The sequence below is a fragment of the Molossus molossus genome, unplaced genomic scaffold (assembly GCF_014108415.1).
Source record: "Molossus molossus isolate mMolMol1 unplaced genomic scaffold, mMolMol1.p scaffold_m16_p_1, whole genome shotgun sequence".
Taxonomy (NCBI): Eukaryota; Metazoa; Chordata; class Mammalia; order Chiroptera; family Molossidae; genus Molossus; species Molossus molossus.
The window spans coordinates 117,562,807-117,577,518 of NW_023425344.1; the positions used below are offsets into that span (position 1 = coordinate 117,562,807).

Here is a 14,712-nt window from a genome sequence, read left to right on the forward strand (position 1 = left end):
ACAATAGTATTTTAAAAAGAATAAAAATATATAGGCTCCCTAAAAAGTATTACCTAAAGTATACAACATGCAATGAAATATTACCTAGCAGTAAAGATGAACTACCAGGATAGACATCAACATTGATGAATATTAAACATTGGACTTCAAGTCAAGATGGTATGGTAGGTAAACATGGTACTCGCTCCCTCCCACAACCACATCAAATTTATAACTAAACTACAATACAATCATCATTCAGAACTGCCTGAAATCGAACTGAATGAAAGTCCTACAACTACCAAATTAAAGCAGCAGCCAAAATAAGACTGGTAGGAGGGGCAGAAGCACGGACAGGCTGGTCCCACACCGAGGGTGCAGATAAAAATCAGGAGGGACACTTCCACTGTGAAGGTCCTCCCTGAGGGGCAAGGGGTTCTGGTCCCACACCAGGTGCCCAGCTCAGGGTTCCAGTGCCAGGAAGAGAAGTCCCCATAACACCTGGCTGTAAAAAAGAGCAGGAACTGAGGCTGCTGGAGCCCCAAGCAATTCCTCTTAAAGGGCCCATGCAAACTTACTTGGACTTGCTCCCTCTAAGCTCAGAGGGGAGGCAGCTTGAGGGGTGCCAAAGACATACGAGGAAGAACTGAGCTGTTTGGCCCTGGGACAAGGGTTGGAGAGGTGGCTTTCTCCTGGACAGACGTTCTGGTGGAAGCTGATGTTTCTTTGGTAAGCCCTTCCCTGGGTCAGCAGACAGCTGCCGTATCTGGGACTCCAGCAATCTGGCTCACACTGTTTGCCATGCCCTGATGATTCCCTGAGGCCCTGCCGCACCCAAATTGCAGGGCCCACCCAAGTTGTTTCCAAAGATTTTACCATAGGATTGGCCTGTCTTGGATCCTCCTTCAGAGTTTCCTAAAATCTCTCACACAAGCAGCATCTGGTCTCAGCAAGCCCAATACTTATCATTAAGTGGCCCCAGGCCTGGCACTAGACACAGCCAGCCATGGTTCACATCTTGGCTTTTCCTGGGCACCTCCAAGTCCAGCACAAGAAGCAGCCATTGGCAGATCACTTTGTAGCTTATGCTGGGTGGCCCCAGATAGAACACAGGTAGTGACTGACCTTGCCCCAGAGCCAGCACACCTGGTGGACAGCTTCAGATCACATGGAAATACCACCACCCAACCACCTCCACAATTGACACACTAAATGAGTAGAATCAGTGGGTACCAGAGCCCTGATGAAGTCAGTCTTGTTCTGTGTGGTGGGCCTCTACCCAGCTGATCCTCCAAAAGAGTCAGAGGTCAGTCCTTGCAGCTGATCAGCCTGAGTAAATCCCTCCCACTGACATGCCAACAGCATTAAGACTCAATTACAACAAAAGGGTATACAGTCCAAAGCAGGGGTGTACGTCCAGGCCCAGCTGGAGAGATCAGGGAGACTGTGCCACTGGTTCCTACAAGACACCTACAACAATAGGCCACCCTACGAAATCTAGGAGACATAGCAACTCTACCTAATACATAGAAACAATCACAGGGAAGCAGCCAAAATGAGGAGACAAAGAAACAGGTCCCAAATGAAAGAAAAAAAACAAAACTCCGGGAAAAGAATTAAACAAATAGAGACAAGCAATCAAGCAGATGCAAAGTTCAAAACACAGGTTATAAGGTTGCTCAAGGAACTTGGTAAGATATTTAAGGAACTTAAGGAGAACTTCAAGGAACTTAAGGAGAACTCCAAGGAACTTAGTGAGAACATCAACAACATAAAAAAGGACCAGTTAGAAATGAAGGATGCACTAATTGAAATAAAGAATAATTTACAGGGAACCAATAGTAGAGTATGTAAAGCCAAGAAGCAAACCATCTACTTGGAATATAAGCAAGCAAAAAACACCCAATCAGAACAGCAAAAAAAAAGAATCCCCCAAAAATGAGGATAGTGTAAGGAGCCTCTGGAACAACTTCAAGTATACCAACACTGGCATCATAGGGGTGCTAGAAGGAGAAGAGAGACAACAAGAAATTGAAAACTTATTTGAAACAATAGTGACAGAAAACTCCCCTAATTTGGTGAAGGAAACACACATACAAGTCCAGGAAGCACAGAGAGTCCCAAACAAGATGAACTCAAAGAGGACCACACCAAGACACATCATTATCAAAATGCCAAAGGCTAAATACAAAGAGAGAATCTTAAAAGCAGCAAGAGAAAAGCAGTTCATTACCTACAAAGGAGCTCCCGTAAGACTCTCAGTTGATTTCTCAAAAGAAACTTTGCAGGCCAGAAAGGAGTAGCAAGAGATAATCAAGGTGATGAAAAACAATGACCTACAACCAAGATTACTCTATCCTGCAAAGCTATCATTTAGAATCGATGGACATATCGAGAGTTTGCTGACAAGAAAAACTAAAGGAGTTCATCACCACCAAACTAGTATTATATGAAATGCTGAAGGGTCTTCTTGAAGTAGAAGAACAAAAATATGAACAATAAAATGGCAATTAATACATATCTATCAACAATTGAATCTCCAAACAAATGAGCAAGCAGAACAGAAACAGACTCATAGATACAGAGAACTTTTTGTTGCTTGCCAGATGGGCGGGGACTGGGGGGGATGGGTGAAAAAGATGAAGGAATTAAGAAGTACAAATTGGCCCTGGCCAGTTTGGCTCAGCGGTTAGAGCGTCGGCCTGCGGTCCGGAGAGACCCGGGTTCGGTTCCCGCTAAGGGCACGTACTTCGGTTGCAGTTTGTCCCCGGCCCTGGTTGGTCGTGCGGGTGGCAGCCACTCGATGTGTCCCTTCACATCGATGTTTCTCACTCTCTCTCCCTTCCTCTCTCTCCCTCCCACTCTATCTGTACAAAAAATGGAAAAATATCCTCGGGTGAGGATAAAAAAAAAAAAAGAAGTACAAATTGGTTGTTAGACTGATGAACCTCAAAGGGAAAGCGGGAGGGAGGGTGGTATGAGGTAAACCAAGAAACTTCTACGCGTATATGCACAACCAATGGACACTGATAATAGTGTGGGGAAGGCAGGAGGGGGCAGGAATGGGGAGGAGAGGGTCAATGGGAAAAAAAGGAAGAAACATCTGTAATACGTTCAACAATAAAGATGAGTTTAATAAAAATAAAATGTCCACACTACCCAAAGCAATCCATAGATTCAATGCAATCCCCATCAAAATGCCAACAATATATTTCACAGAACTAGAACAAATACTTCAAAAGTTTATGTGGAACCAAAAAAAGACCCTGAATAGCCACAACAATCTTGAAAAAGAAGAACAAAGTAGGAGGGATCACAATACCGAATATAAGGTTATACTACAAAGCCATTGTCATCAAAACAGCCTGGTACTGGGATAAGAACAGACATATAGATCAATAGAACAGTACAGAGAACCCAGAAATTGACCCAAGGCATGCTCAATTAATATTTGACAATAGTGGCAAGAGCATACAATGAAGTAAAGACATCCTCTTTAATAAATAGTGTTGGGGAAACTGGACAGCTACATGCAAAAGAAAAAATGAAACTAGACCACCATGTTACACCATATACAAGAATAAACTCAAAATGGATAAAAGACAAATGTGACTCGTGAATCCATAAAAATCCTAGAAGAAAATGTAGGCAGCAAAATTTCAAATATCACACGCAGCAGAATTTTCACTGATACATCACCTAAGGCAAGAGAAACAAAGGAAAAAATGAACACATGGGACTACATCAAACGAAAAAGCTTCTGCCCAGCAAAAGATGCAACCATCAAAATGGAAAGGGAACCCACTATATGAGAGAGCATAACTGCCAATGATACATCAGATAAGGGGTTCATTTCAAAAATATATAGAGCACTCATACAACTCAACAAAAGGAAGACAAAGAATCCAATTAAAAATGGGCAGAGGACTGCCATGACAGGTTTTGCTTGGTGGTTAGAGCATCGGCCCACGGACAAATGAGTTGCGGGTTCGATTCCGGTTGGGGGCACGTACCTCGGTTGCAATTTGTCCCCAGCCCTGGTATCTTGACCGTGGTGGTGGTTTAATGGATATATAAATATATCAAATTTTATCAAATTGTACACTTTAAGTATGTGCAGTTCACTGTATCTCAATTATACCTCACAATGTCTCTCTTTAAAAAAAACATCTAGGCAGCCCAGCCAGTGTGGCTTAGTGGATCGAGCATTGTGCCATGAACTGAGAGGTCCCAGTTTGATGGCTGGTCAGGGCACATGCCAGGGTTGCAGGCTCAATCCCCAGTAGGGAGCATGCAGGAGACAGCCTATAGATGTTTCTCTCTCACATGGATGTTTCTATCTCTCCCTCCCTTCCTCGCTCTCTTAAAAAAAAAAAAATCAATTAAAGAAAAAAAACCTAGGCAGTATTAGCTTTTTCTCTCAGCTCTAAAACAAAAACAGCGTATTGTCTTTCCTTTCTAACCATGATAGTATTATTTCCAAAACATTACAAAACTAAAAATAATTACCCTATATTCTCTACATTTTCCAAAGTGAACCTTCAGAATTTCAATACTAGGAGCAGATGTTAAGGGTTGCCAAGATACAAATATATTGACGAGAATATTTCCCCAACCATCTACTTCCACAACCCTGCTATCTCCCTTTTCAGGGGATATATGTGACTCCAAACATCTCTATTTTGCATCACTATGACCCAAATGCATCCTTATAATAAAATTATTGCCACTATCATACTCTTCAATCTTCCATACTGCCTTTTTTGTGGTCTCATCTTCCAGTTTTCCTTGGTAACTTATGATATCTATATTTAGTTTCATTTCATTTTCTCACATCTACCAGACTTTTATTTTTAATTTTTTAAAGACATGTTTAGAAGTAAAAAAAAGTATTTCTACATACCTCAAGTACTGGTCCAGCTCCAAGAATAATTTGTTCCACTCCACTGGCAAATCCTTTCTGACTGAGAGCAGTCAGGTGGTGAATAAGAAAATTTGTGCTTTGAGTCTTTCCAGAACCACTCTCTCCCGAAATCACAATGCACTGATTCTTTTTGCGCTGGAGCATGGTGTGATAAGCTACATCAGCAACAGCATAAATGTGGGGCTCAAGTTTTCCCAATTGGTGGTTATCATACATTTTAACATATTTGGGGTTATAAATAGGAAGAAACTTGAATGGGTTAATAACGATGAGAATACTGCCAACATAGGTATAAATTTTTTCATGTTTAAAGCGATTTCGTAGATTTTCTAAGAGAGTTTTCTCATTTAAATCAGGTAAGCTACATAAATCATCAAAGTCTTTCTGTTGAGGCTGTGGAAGAAAACCCCGTTCCATCATCCTGCGGCGTTCTTCTGTTACCCGTAGCCATGACTGAAGACTACCATAATGGATTGATCCATCAAGGTTCTTTTCTCTCAGAAGAAAGCGGTAGTCCTCTCCACTTAGGCGATTTTCCAGAGCCATTCGGGGCCACAACATCATTCGCTGAACTGGACAGTCTGTTGGATTGAGTATCCATTCTTCTCCACCAAATTCCTTTACCTCTGCTAGAACATAACATTTTGTTTTGTCAAGATGAAGTCTGTCTATAAGAGAATCAATCACCTCAGCAGCTGTGGAGTTTTTTCTGGCAGGAACTGGACAGTAGATTGTCCCTTCTGAAATTGTCCCAGGATATATATGTAATGTATGTTCATTATCTTCAAAGCGTCGTCTTCCTCCATCATTTATATTCATATTGAATCCTGTCCCATCAGCATGAATAGTTTGTGTTCAAGACTGTGCAAACCATTTTCATGGCAAAAGAACTGTAACAAAAGATATGAAACACATACAAGTCACATTAGACAATCATTGCCTTCTGATGATCAAGGAAGAAAGGCTTAACAATCATGTTGATTACATTTTTAGAACATAAAATTCTAACTCTTAGTATAGAAAGTCTGTCTTTATTAAATAATTCATGAATTGGGCAGTGTTCCATCTAACAACTTGAAGGGTGCTCAGGAGGAAGTGTCTTGAAAACAATCTCACTGAGACCACATAATATTACACTTTATTGTCTAAATGTAGACACTTTCTAAAACAGCAATTTGCCAAAAATTGTTTCAATGTTTTATTAATAAAATCCAAGAAGTACAAATAAAAATTATAGTCTTCTACTATCTCAAATGTTCCTAAAGTACCTGAGATTAGAATCTGGTTCTTCCTTTATATTTGAAGAGCCTCTCTGAAGACTGATTAAGATGGACAGAATAATCGCACAAATCTAATCACCCTGCATTGAAAAGCTCTTATGAATAAAGCAAAAAACAAGAAAGAAATGATACTGATGGAGCAAAAATTTTTTGAAATTAAAAATATTAAGAAGATGAGTTCAGAGAGAAATTAAACTACTTTAATTTAATTAACCAAGAGATTAGAAAAGCTGCTAAAGAACAGACATATTTTCAAGGACTCCTATACTTGACTCTCCAAGGTAGAGAGGTGAAGGGAGAAACAAAAAGATCCTGCCCCTGGCTTGAACAAAGCTGAAAAATTTATACAACTAGACACCATTGCAAATTTTATTCAACCTTCCCTTTTCCTTCAATGCTACCTTTTTATCGAACTTTATTTCATTCCTTATAAGTATTCTGCATATCCTTCCAATCTTATCATATATCACACCTCTAGAAAAATGAATTCAACTTTTATACCTCCCTGAGAAAATAGTGATTTACTTTAAATGACTTCTCCAAATCAAAATGCATTCCTCTTTTCATCTCATCTCTATTCCTCCATTCTTGTCTACAGAGAAAATATGTGCCACATCCTTTTCAGGGCTCATAAAATCCATTTTTTAACATCTCTATCAGTAACTTGTCCCATCAAAAATACTCTCATGTGTTATCAATCTTTCCCTTTTGACACACAAAGATGTGTTTTTAAATACCTTCAATTACTTCTCTCTCATACTACTACATTATTTGTCAAAGTCCTCTAATAAAGAAACTTTTTACCTTTTTCCTAGATGACCTTTTGTATAAAAAACAGCCATAAATCTAGCACTCAAATTCAATAAGTTTGAAAACTGCTATAATTGCTCCAGGTCATCTTATAAATACAATTTAAAGATGCAGTTGTAGTTCCTTATTTTGCTCTGCAGAGGTAACCACTATTCTGAGGTTGGTATTATTCTCATACATATTTTTTTTAAATATGTTTTTATTGATTTTTTTAGAGAGAGAGAGAAACATTAATGTGAGAGAGAAACGTCGATCAGCTGCCTCCTGCACATCCCCTACTGGGGATCGAGCTGGCAACCCAGGCATGTGCCCTATCCAGGAATCAAACCAGGACCTCTCAGTCCACAGGAGGACAATGAATCCACTGAGCCACACCAGCTGGGCTCCCATACATATTTTTTATTTCAGTAACATTTGTGGGTCTCCATGAATTATACAGTACTTTTTCAGATTTTTAAGCTTTAAAAAAATGGAGTCATACTAAAAAGTCTGTGTCCCTCTTTAACTTAATAATATCTTTTCTGCCCTGGCCGCTTTGGCTCAGTGGTTAGAGCGTTGGCCTGCGGTCCTGAGAGACCCGGGTTCGGTTCCCGCTAAGGGCACGTACCTCGGTTGCAGTTTGTCCCCGGCCCTGGTCGGTTGTGCAGGTGGCAGCCACTCGATGTGTTCCTTTCACATCGATGTTTCTCTCTCTCTCTCTGTTCCTCTCTCTCCCTCCCACTCTACCTGAACAAAAAATGGAAAAATGTGCTCTGGTGAGGATAAAAAAATAATAATAATAATAATATCTTTTCTATTTATAAATGCTGATGCATATTAAGTTCAGTAACCGCCAAATAATAAGCCCCCGTACGTAGATTCATTAACTGTAAGAAAGTTCCACTCTGATGAGGGATGTTAATTAATGGGGGAGGCTATGTATGTGTGGGGGCAGACAGGGGATATATGGGAAATCTCTGTACTTTCTGCTCAATTTTGTTGTGAGCCTAAAACTGCTCTCTAAAAAAACAGGTTTTTAACCCCATTATATGATTATGCCACAATTTACCATCCTTCTATTAAACACTTAAAAGGTTTCCAATATTATACTATTAAAACAATGCTGCAATTCTTATACATGTCTCTCTCTTTTTTTTTTTATACTCACCTGATGATATTTTTTCCATTGATTTTTAGATAGAGTGGGAGGGAGGGGGTGGAGAGAGGGAGAGAGAGGGGAAAAAGGAGAAGGAAAAGGGGAGAGGGAGGGGTGGGGGGGGAGAGAACCAGAGAGACATCAATGTGAGAGATCGATTGGTTGCCTCCCACACAACCCCTGCCTGGGATAAATCTGCAACCCAGATATGTACTGTCCTTGACCAAGAATTGAACCCAAGACTCTGAGCCATGGGCAAGGCTCTTGAACCACTGAGTCAAACTGGCAAGAGCTTTTCTTTTTCCTTTTTTTAAATGTGTCTTTATTAAAGTATTACAGATATCCCCCAGTTTTCCCCCAATGACCCCCCTCCTTCACCTACTTCCCCCCCACCTTCACCCTCTATTGTCTGTGTCCATTGGTTATACATATATGCATGTAAGTTCTTTGGTTAATCTATTCCTGCCCCCTCCCCTCTTTCCTCTGAGTTTCATGAGTCTGTTCCCTGCTTCCATGTCTCTGGATCATACATGTCTCTTTATGTGCACTTGCTAGAATTTCTCTGGGCTTCATAACTAAAAGTGGAATTGCTGGGTTTTAAGCATCTTCAACTTTACTAGATATTTAAAAAATGTTCTCCAAAAACGTCAAGCTATATCAACTATTTCGCAGCCAGCATATGAAGAACTCACGTTTTTCTGCCTCCTTACCAATAAAAGTATTGTCGGACTTGAGTTTCTGTCAAGATAAGTGTAAAAATCGATCTCATTACTTTAATCTGCATTCCCCTGATTACTAGTGAGGATGGATAACACTTATCCTATCACTTGCGTTTGGGTTCTGTTGCTTTTTCTGTTTTATTTTTTATCCTCACCTGAGGACATTTTGTTGTTGTTGTTGTTGTTGTTGTTGTTCAGATAGAGTGGGAGGGAGAGAGAGGAAGAGAGAGAGAGAAACATCGAGGTGAAAGGGACACATCGAATGGTTGACACCCACACAACCCAACCAGAGAGAGGAAGAGAGAGAGAGCAACATCAAGGTGAAAGGGACACATCAAATGGTTGACACCCACACGACCCAACCAGGGCCAGGGATAAACTGCAACCGAGATACATGCCCTTAGCAGGAACTGAACCAGGGCCTCTCTGGACCATAGGCCGACGCTCTAACTGCTGAGCGTTATAATTTCCCTTTTTATAATTATCTTTTCTTTAACTGATTTGAATGAGTTTTTCATATATCCGAATGTTAATCACTTTTCAGTTGCTTGTGTAACAAATATCTTCTACCAATCAGTGATTTATCTATTTTGTTTCATTGTCTTTTGTTATAGATAAGTTTTTATTTTTAATAGTCAAACATATCAATTATTTACAGATATGATTTGCTTTTTTAATAAACATTAACATTTACACTTAACTCTTTTTTTTTTTCCTTTATTGATTTTAGAGAGAGAGGAAGTGAGAGGGAGAGAGAGATAGAAATGCCAATGAGAGAGAATATCAATTGGCCGCCTCCTACATGCTCCCTTCTGGGGATCGGGCCCACAACCGGGCATGTGTCCTGGCCGGGAATCGAACTGGAAACCTCTTGTGCATTGGTCAATGCTCAACCACTGAGCCACATTGGCTGGACTACACTTAACTCTTATTGTGTGCTTATTTGTACTAGTTATTTTTCTAAGGATTGCATATAAATTATTTAATTAACCCTCACGATTCCTCTGAGTGTTGTTTTTATCATCACCATCTTCATTTTACAAATGAGGAAACACAGAAAGAATATATAATTTTCTCAACATCATAAATAGAACGTGATAAAGTTGAGATTTGAATCGAGCAGACTGGCTCTATAACCCACACCGTATTATCTACTGGTATAGTTTTTAAAAATCCTTCCTTGCCCTGGCTGGTTTGGCTCAGCGGTTAGAGCATCGGCCTGCGGTCCTGAGAGACCCGGGTTCGGTTCCTGCTAAGGGCATGTACCTCGGTTGCAGTTTGTCCCCGGCCCTGGTCGGTTGTGCGGGTGGCAGCCACTCGATGTGTCCCTTTCACATCGATGTTTCTCTCTCTCTGTTCCTCTCTCTCCCCACCCCACTCTACCTGAACAAAAAATGAAAAAATGTCCTCGGGTGAGGATAAAAAAAAAATAAAAAAAATAAATAAATAAATAAAAATCCTTCCTTATCGTACCTAAAAACATAATTATTACTCTATATTTTCTTATAAAGAGCCTAAGTTCTACTTTTCTCATTTGGGTCTTTAATTTGTATGGAATGTATTTTCATGTATGCTGTGGAATAGGGCTCTTAATTATTTTCATACCAATTCAGATTAGTAACTAAACCAGCACCACAGTGAAGATCTTGTCTAACCTTTCCCCACTTATATATATAATATACCATCTTTGTCATGTAGCCAATTCCACTAAAACATCAAACTGTTCTGGACTCTCTATTCTATTCTACTAGTCTATTTATCCATCCCTGAGCCTATTTAATTATTATAGCTCTATAATAAGTTTTTATATCTGGAGGGCATATCACCTCTATTTGTTCTTCTTTCAAGTTATTTTCACTCCTTACTCTCCCTTAAGAATTTTAAAAGCAACATATCAACTACCATAAAATAACCTTTTGGCAGTTTAATACTACATTGACTGTATAAATTAACATTGGAAAAAACTGACATCCTTTGACTTCCCATTTATGAACACTATGTTGTTATTTTTTTAACTATACTATTTTTCACTTCTAAGGTTTCTGTCATTTTCCTATCCACCTGATCTTTCCTCTTTCTATTTAAATTTCATAATTGGCCCAGTCGGTGTGGCTCAGTGGTTGAATGTGGATCTATGCACCAAGAGGTCGCCGGTTCGATTCCCGGTTGGGGCACGTGCCCAGATTGTGGGCCAAATCCCCAGTGAAGGGCATGTAGGAGGCTGCCAGTCAATGTTCTCTCTCATCAATGTTTCCATCTCTCTCTATCTCTCCTTTCCTCTCTCTCTAAAATCAATAAAGAAAAATTTTTTTTTAAAAATATACATATGTATATTTATAAAATAAAAACAAACATGATCACAATACCATTAATCCCACCTTTAAAAATTAACAATTTTGCCTGGCCAGTGTGTCTCAGTGGTTGAGCATCCACCCATGTACCAAGAGGTCTCCAGTTCAATTACTGGTCAGGGCACATGCCCAGATTGTGAGCCAAACCCCCAGTATGAGGCATGCAGGAGGCAGCTAATCCATGTTCTTGCTCTCTCTCCCTTTTTCTCTCTCTAAAAAGAAAAAAAAAAAATTTTTTTTTAATTAACAATTTTAATATTACTACTCAGTGTTCAATTTCCTCAGTTATTTCATAAGTATTCTTCTTACAGTTATTCTATTCAAACCAGGAGAGTTTTCCTAAAATAACAGTATGCTCTGAGCTGGCAGGTTCCTAGTTGTAAAAGCTATGTTTGGGTTCTCCTGAATCTCTAAATATATGGTTTCTTATAAACTGTGGCCTCTGGCACTAGTCAGCAGCAAAGCTATTCCTTCTAGTCAAGCAAGCTGTACCCTGCACTACTCCAGGAGATACACTGCAAAACTACAGTCTGATCTTCTAAAGGTGTACAATATGGAAGGCCTAGAACTCAGAAATATATTTTTCAACAGAGGAGCCTTACTATCCTAGCCCAAGGTTTCCAACAATGAGACCAACTACAATTACTCTTCCCCATTTACAACAAAGAAGCCAAACTGCAGCTACTTTACCTGCAGGGTAGGCTCCCAGCCCTAGCCTCACTCACTGCTTTACATTCTATTCCCTTTATGAAACATAAAAATGTTTATATATATTTTTGAGCCCCATTTATGTCCATTTACTTTTCTTTTTGTTACTTTATCAATCACTGCATTGTGTTGGGGGGGGGGGGGGCTGCCTCAAAATATCACTCACAAATACATCTTGACAGCAAGCCATGAGTCTTTATCAGAATCATCTGGGAAACATTTTTAAAATATACATTTCTAGGCCCCGTATTTCTGAGGTTGGGAAATCTAGGCAATTCTGTTGTTGTTGGTTCAGAGTATAGTATTTGGGAATTAATGGTCTATATTTCCACTCTCCAGTCCTTTACCACCCTTTCCACATAGCAAGGTACTGCCAATGTTCTTTGAAAATGTCACCAATTACCATAAAGTTGCCAAATCCAAGTGCCTTTTCCCTATCCTCATCCTAAAACACCATACTATAGCATTTAACTAAAGTGGCCATTCTATAAACTGCCCTCACATGGCAACTATTTTTGTTGCAATATTCCTGATAGGCTCACTCTTTCCAATTCACTCTTACAATTCCTTTTCCACCAATACCTCTCTTTAAAAATAAGAATATTCTCCATTTCTGGTCTCAACCCAATGTTCTTCTACCTCAATGATTTTACCTAATTCTTTATAACTTACACAGTTACCTATGATCTATGGATTTCTGTACTGCAATGGCATTTCTGAGAAGTTGTGAGAGAGCACATACATGGTCTACAGAGTCAAAAATGTTTACTATGTAATTTTTTAAAAAAGTTTACAGACCTCTATTCTAGGGTAACCACTAATATAAGAAAAGAAGTATAACTTCCCAGTAGAGTGAAAAAATGGAATGTTAAAAAAGAATCAACTCCCAAAAAAGCAACAAAGGGGAGGGTTAGAACAGACGGAACAAATGGAAAGCAAACTAAATATATCAGTTACTGTATTGAGTAAATGCTCCAGTTAAAAGACAAAGATTGTCGCTCAGCCAGTGTGGCTCAGTGGACTGAGCATGAGTTCCATGTATTGAGAGGTCCCGGTTTGATTCCTGGTCAGGGCACAGGCCCAGGTTGCCACCTCAGTCCCCAGTAGGGGCCGTGCAGGAGGCAGCCAATTGATGTTTCTATCTCTCCCTCCCTCCAAATAATCAATAAAAACATATTTAAAAACAACAACAACAAAGATTGTCAGGCCAGATTTTTAAAATTCAACTATATGTTGTTTTCAACAGACACACATCTGTAATATAAGGAAAACAGAATCCGGAAGGAAAAAAAAAAGAGAAGATATACCATGTAAATTCTAGCAAAAAGAAAGAGGATATAATCTAAAATAACATTAAGCAAAATAGAAAAAAATTTAGTTAAATATCTCTTAGGTCCCTTTTAGTCCTTACATACTATAATTCTAGGTTTAGGCCTCAGACCAAGTTCTCTGGATAACACTGGTGACCCTGAAAAGCAGGAAATAGAAAAAGACTATAAGTTAAGAAGAAAGTAACAGATTGGCAAGTAAGCAGACTATCCGGTATTGATAAAATATCCTATAAATGAAAAAATATATATATCCTAAAAATGGAAGAGAAGAATGATTAAAATGTTTATTAGGGGCTTAGGAACACATCTTTATGGCTACAAATAGAACCAAGCAGAGAAGCAGAAACTGAAAACTTAAGAAAGAAGGTCTTCCCTGGCCAGTGTGGTGCAGATGGTTGGGCATTGTCCCGTGCATCAAAAAGTTGCCGGTTCAATTCCCAGTCAGGGCACATGCCCAGGTTGCAGGCTCCATTCCTGGTAAGAGGGTATATAGGAGGCAGCTGATCAGTTTCACTCTCACACTGATGTTTATCTCTATCTCCCTTTTCCCTTCCTCTCTTTAAAAATCAACAAAAAATCTTTAACTGATAAGCCAAGGTTCTTTAGTAAGCAAGACTAAAGAAGATTCAGGTCAAAAGTAGACAGGTGCTTTTCACTATTTTTTCTTCTGAAAAATAAAATGATGGGTTGAGAAGCAGCTTTTCAGGTAAGATATGACAAGAGTACATGTCAGCTGATCTTCATCACTAGATACAATAAAGGAATCCATTTTTACATGTAGTATGTCAAAGCCAAATTGGGTGCAGAAAGAAAAAACATTTTGTAGTATTTCAACTAAAGAAAAGGTGATGGAAAAAATAAGTTACCATTGGACACACTATTGCACAGGTACATGGACAGCTATCAATTTAGTCTGCCCAGTAGGCAATCTATACCTTCTCCTGGTACAAGTACTGTTTTTTTTCTTGGAAGAACTACCTTGTCAACCTGACCAATTTTGCTCAGTGGTTAGAGCATCAACCCTAGGACCAAAGGGTTGCAGGTTTGATTCTCCATCAAGGGCATGTACCTGGGTTGCAGGTTTGATCCCTGGCCCCAGTCATGCAGGAAGTAACCAATCAATGTGTCTCTTTCACATCGATGTTTCTCTCTCTTTCCCTCTCTCCTTTCCACTCTCTCTAAACATCAATGAAAAATATCCTCAAGTGAAGATTAACCAAAAAAAGAACTACCTTGTCATTTAACACAGTTAGAGTAGAGGGTGGTATTAGCTGTGACCGAGGCCCAGTCAGTTTATTCCATTCACCCTAGTGATGATGGTGGCAGCTCACTATACTGGAACTTTGTTGCAAGTACTAAAAAATAATTTTTTTTCTACTAGGGCTGCTAATCTAGAAAGATGTACATTAGTCCCCTACTTATCCAGAGTTTCACTTTCTGTGGTTTTAGTTACCACAGTTAACCACTGTCCAAAA

The 14,712-nt window shown here is 39.3% G+C and overlaps 1 protein-coding gene across 14 annotated transcripts in view; it reads right to left on the minus strand.

Annotated features, from left to right (window-relative positions):
* MYO9A (myosin IXA) overlaps positions 1–14,712 on the minus strand; it is a 341,194-nt gene that overhangs the window by 268,442 nt on the left and 58,040 nt on the right. For all 14 annotated transcript variants that reach the window (XM_036243152.1, XM_036243103.1, XM_036243095.1 and 11 more), the window contains exon 2: positions 4,883–5,793. In XM_036243152.1, coding sequence (XP_036099045.1) covers positions 4,883–5,722 — 840 coding nt within the window. In that variant the 5' untranslated portion in view covers positions 5,723–5,793. The remainder of the gene's footprint in view (positions 1–4,882; positions 5,794–14,712) is intronic.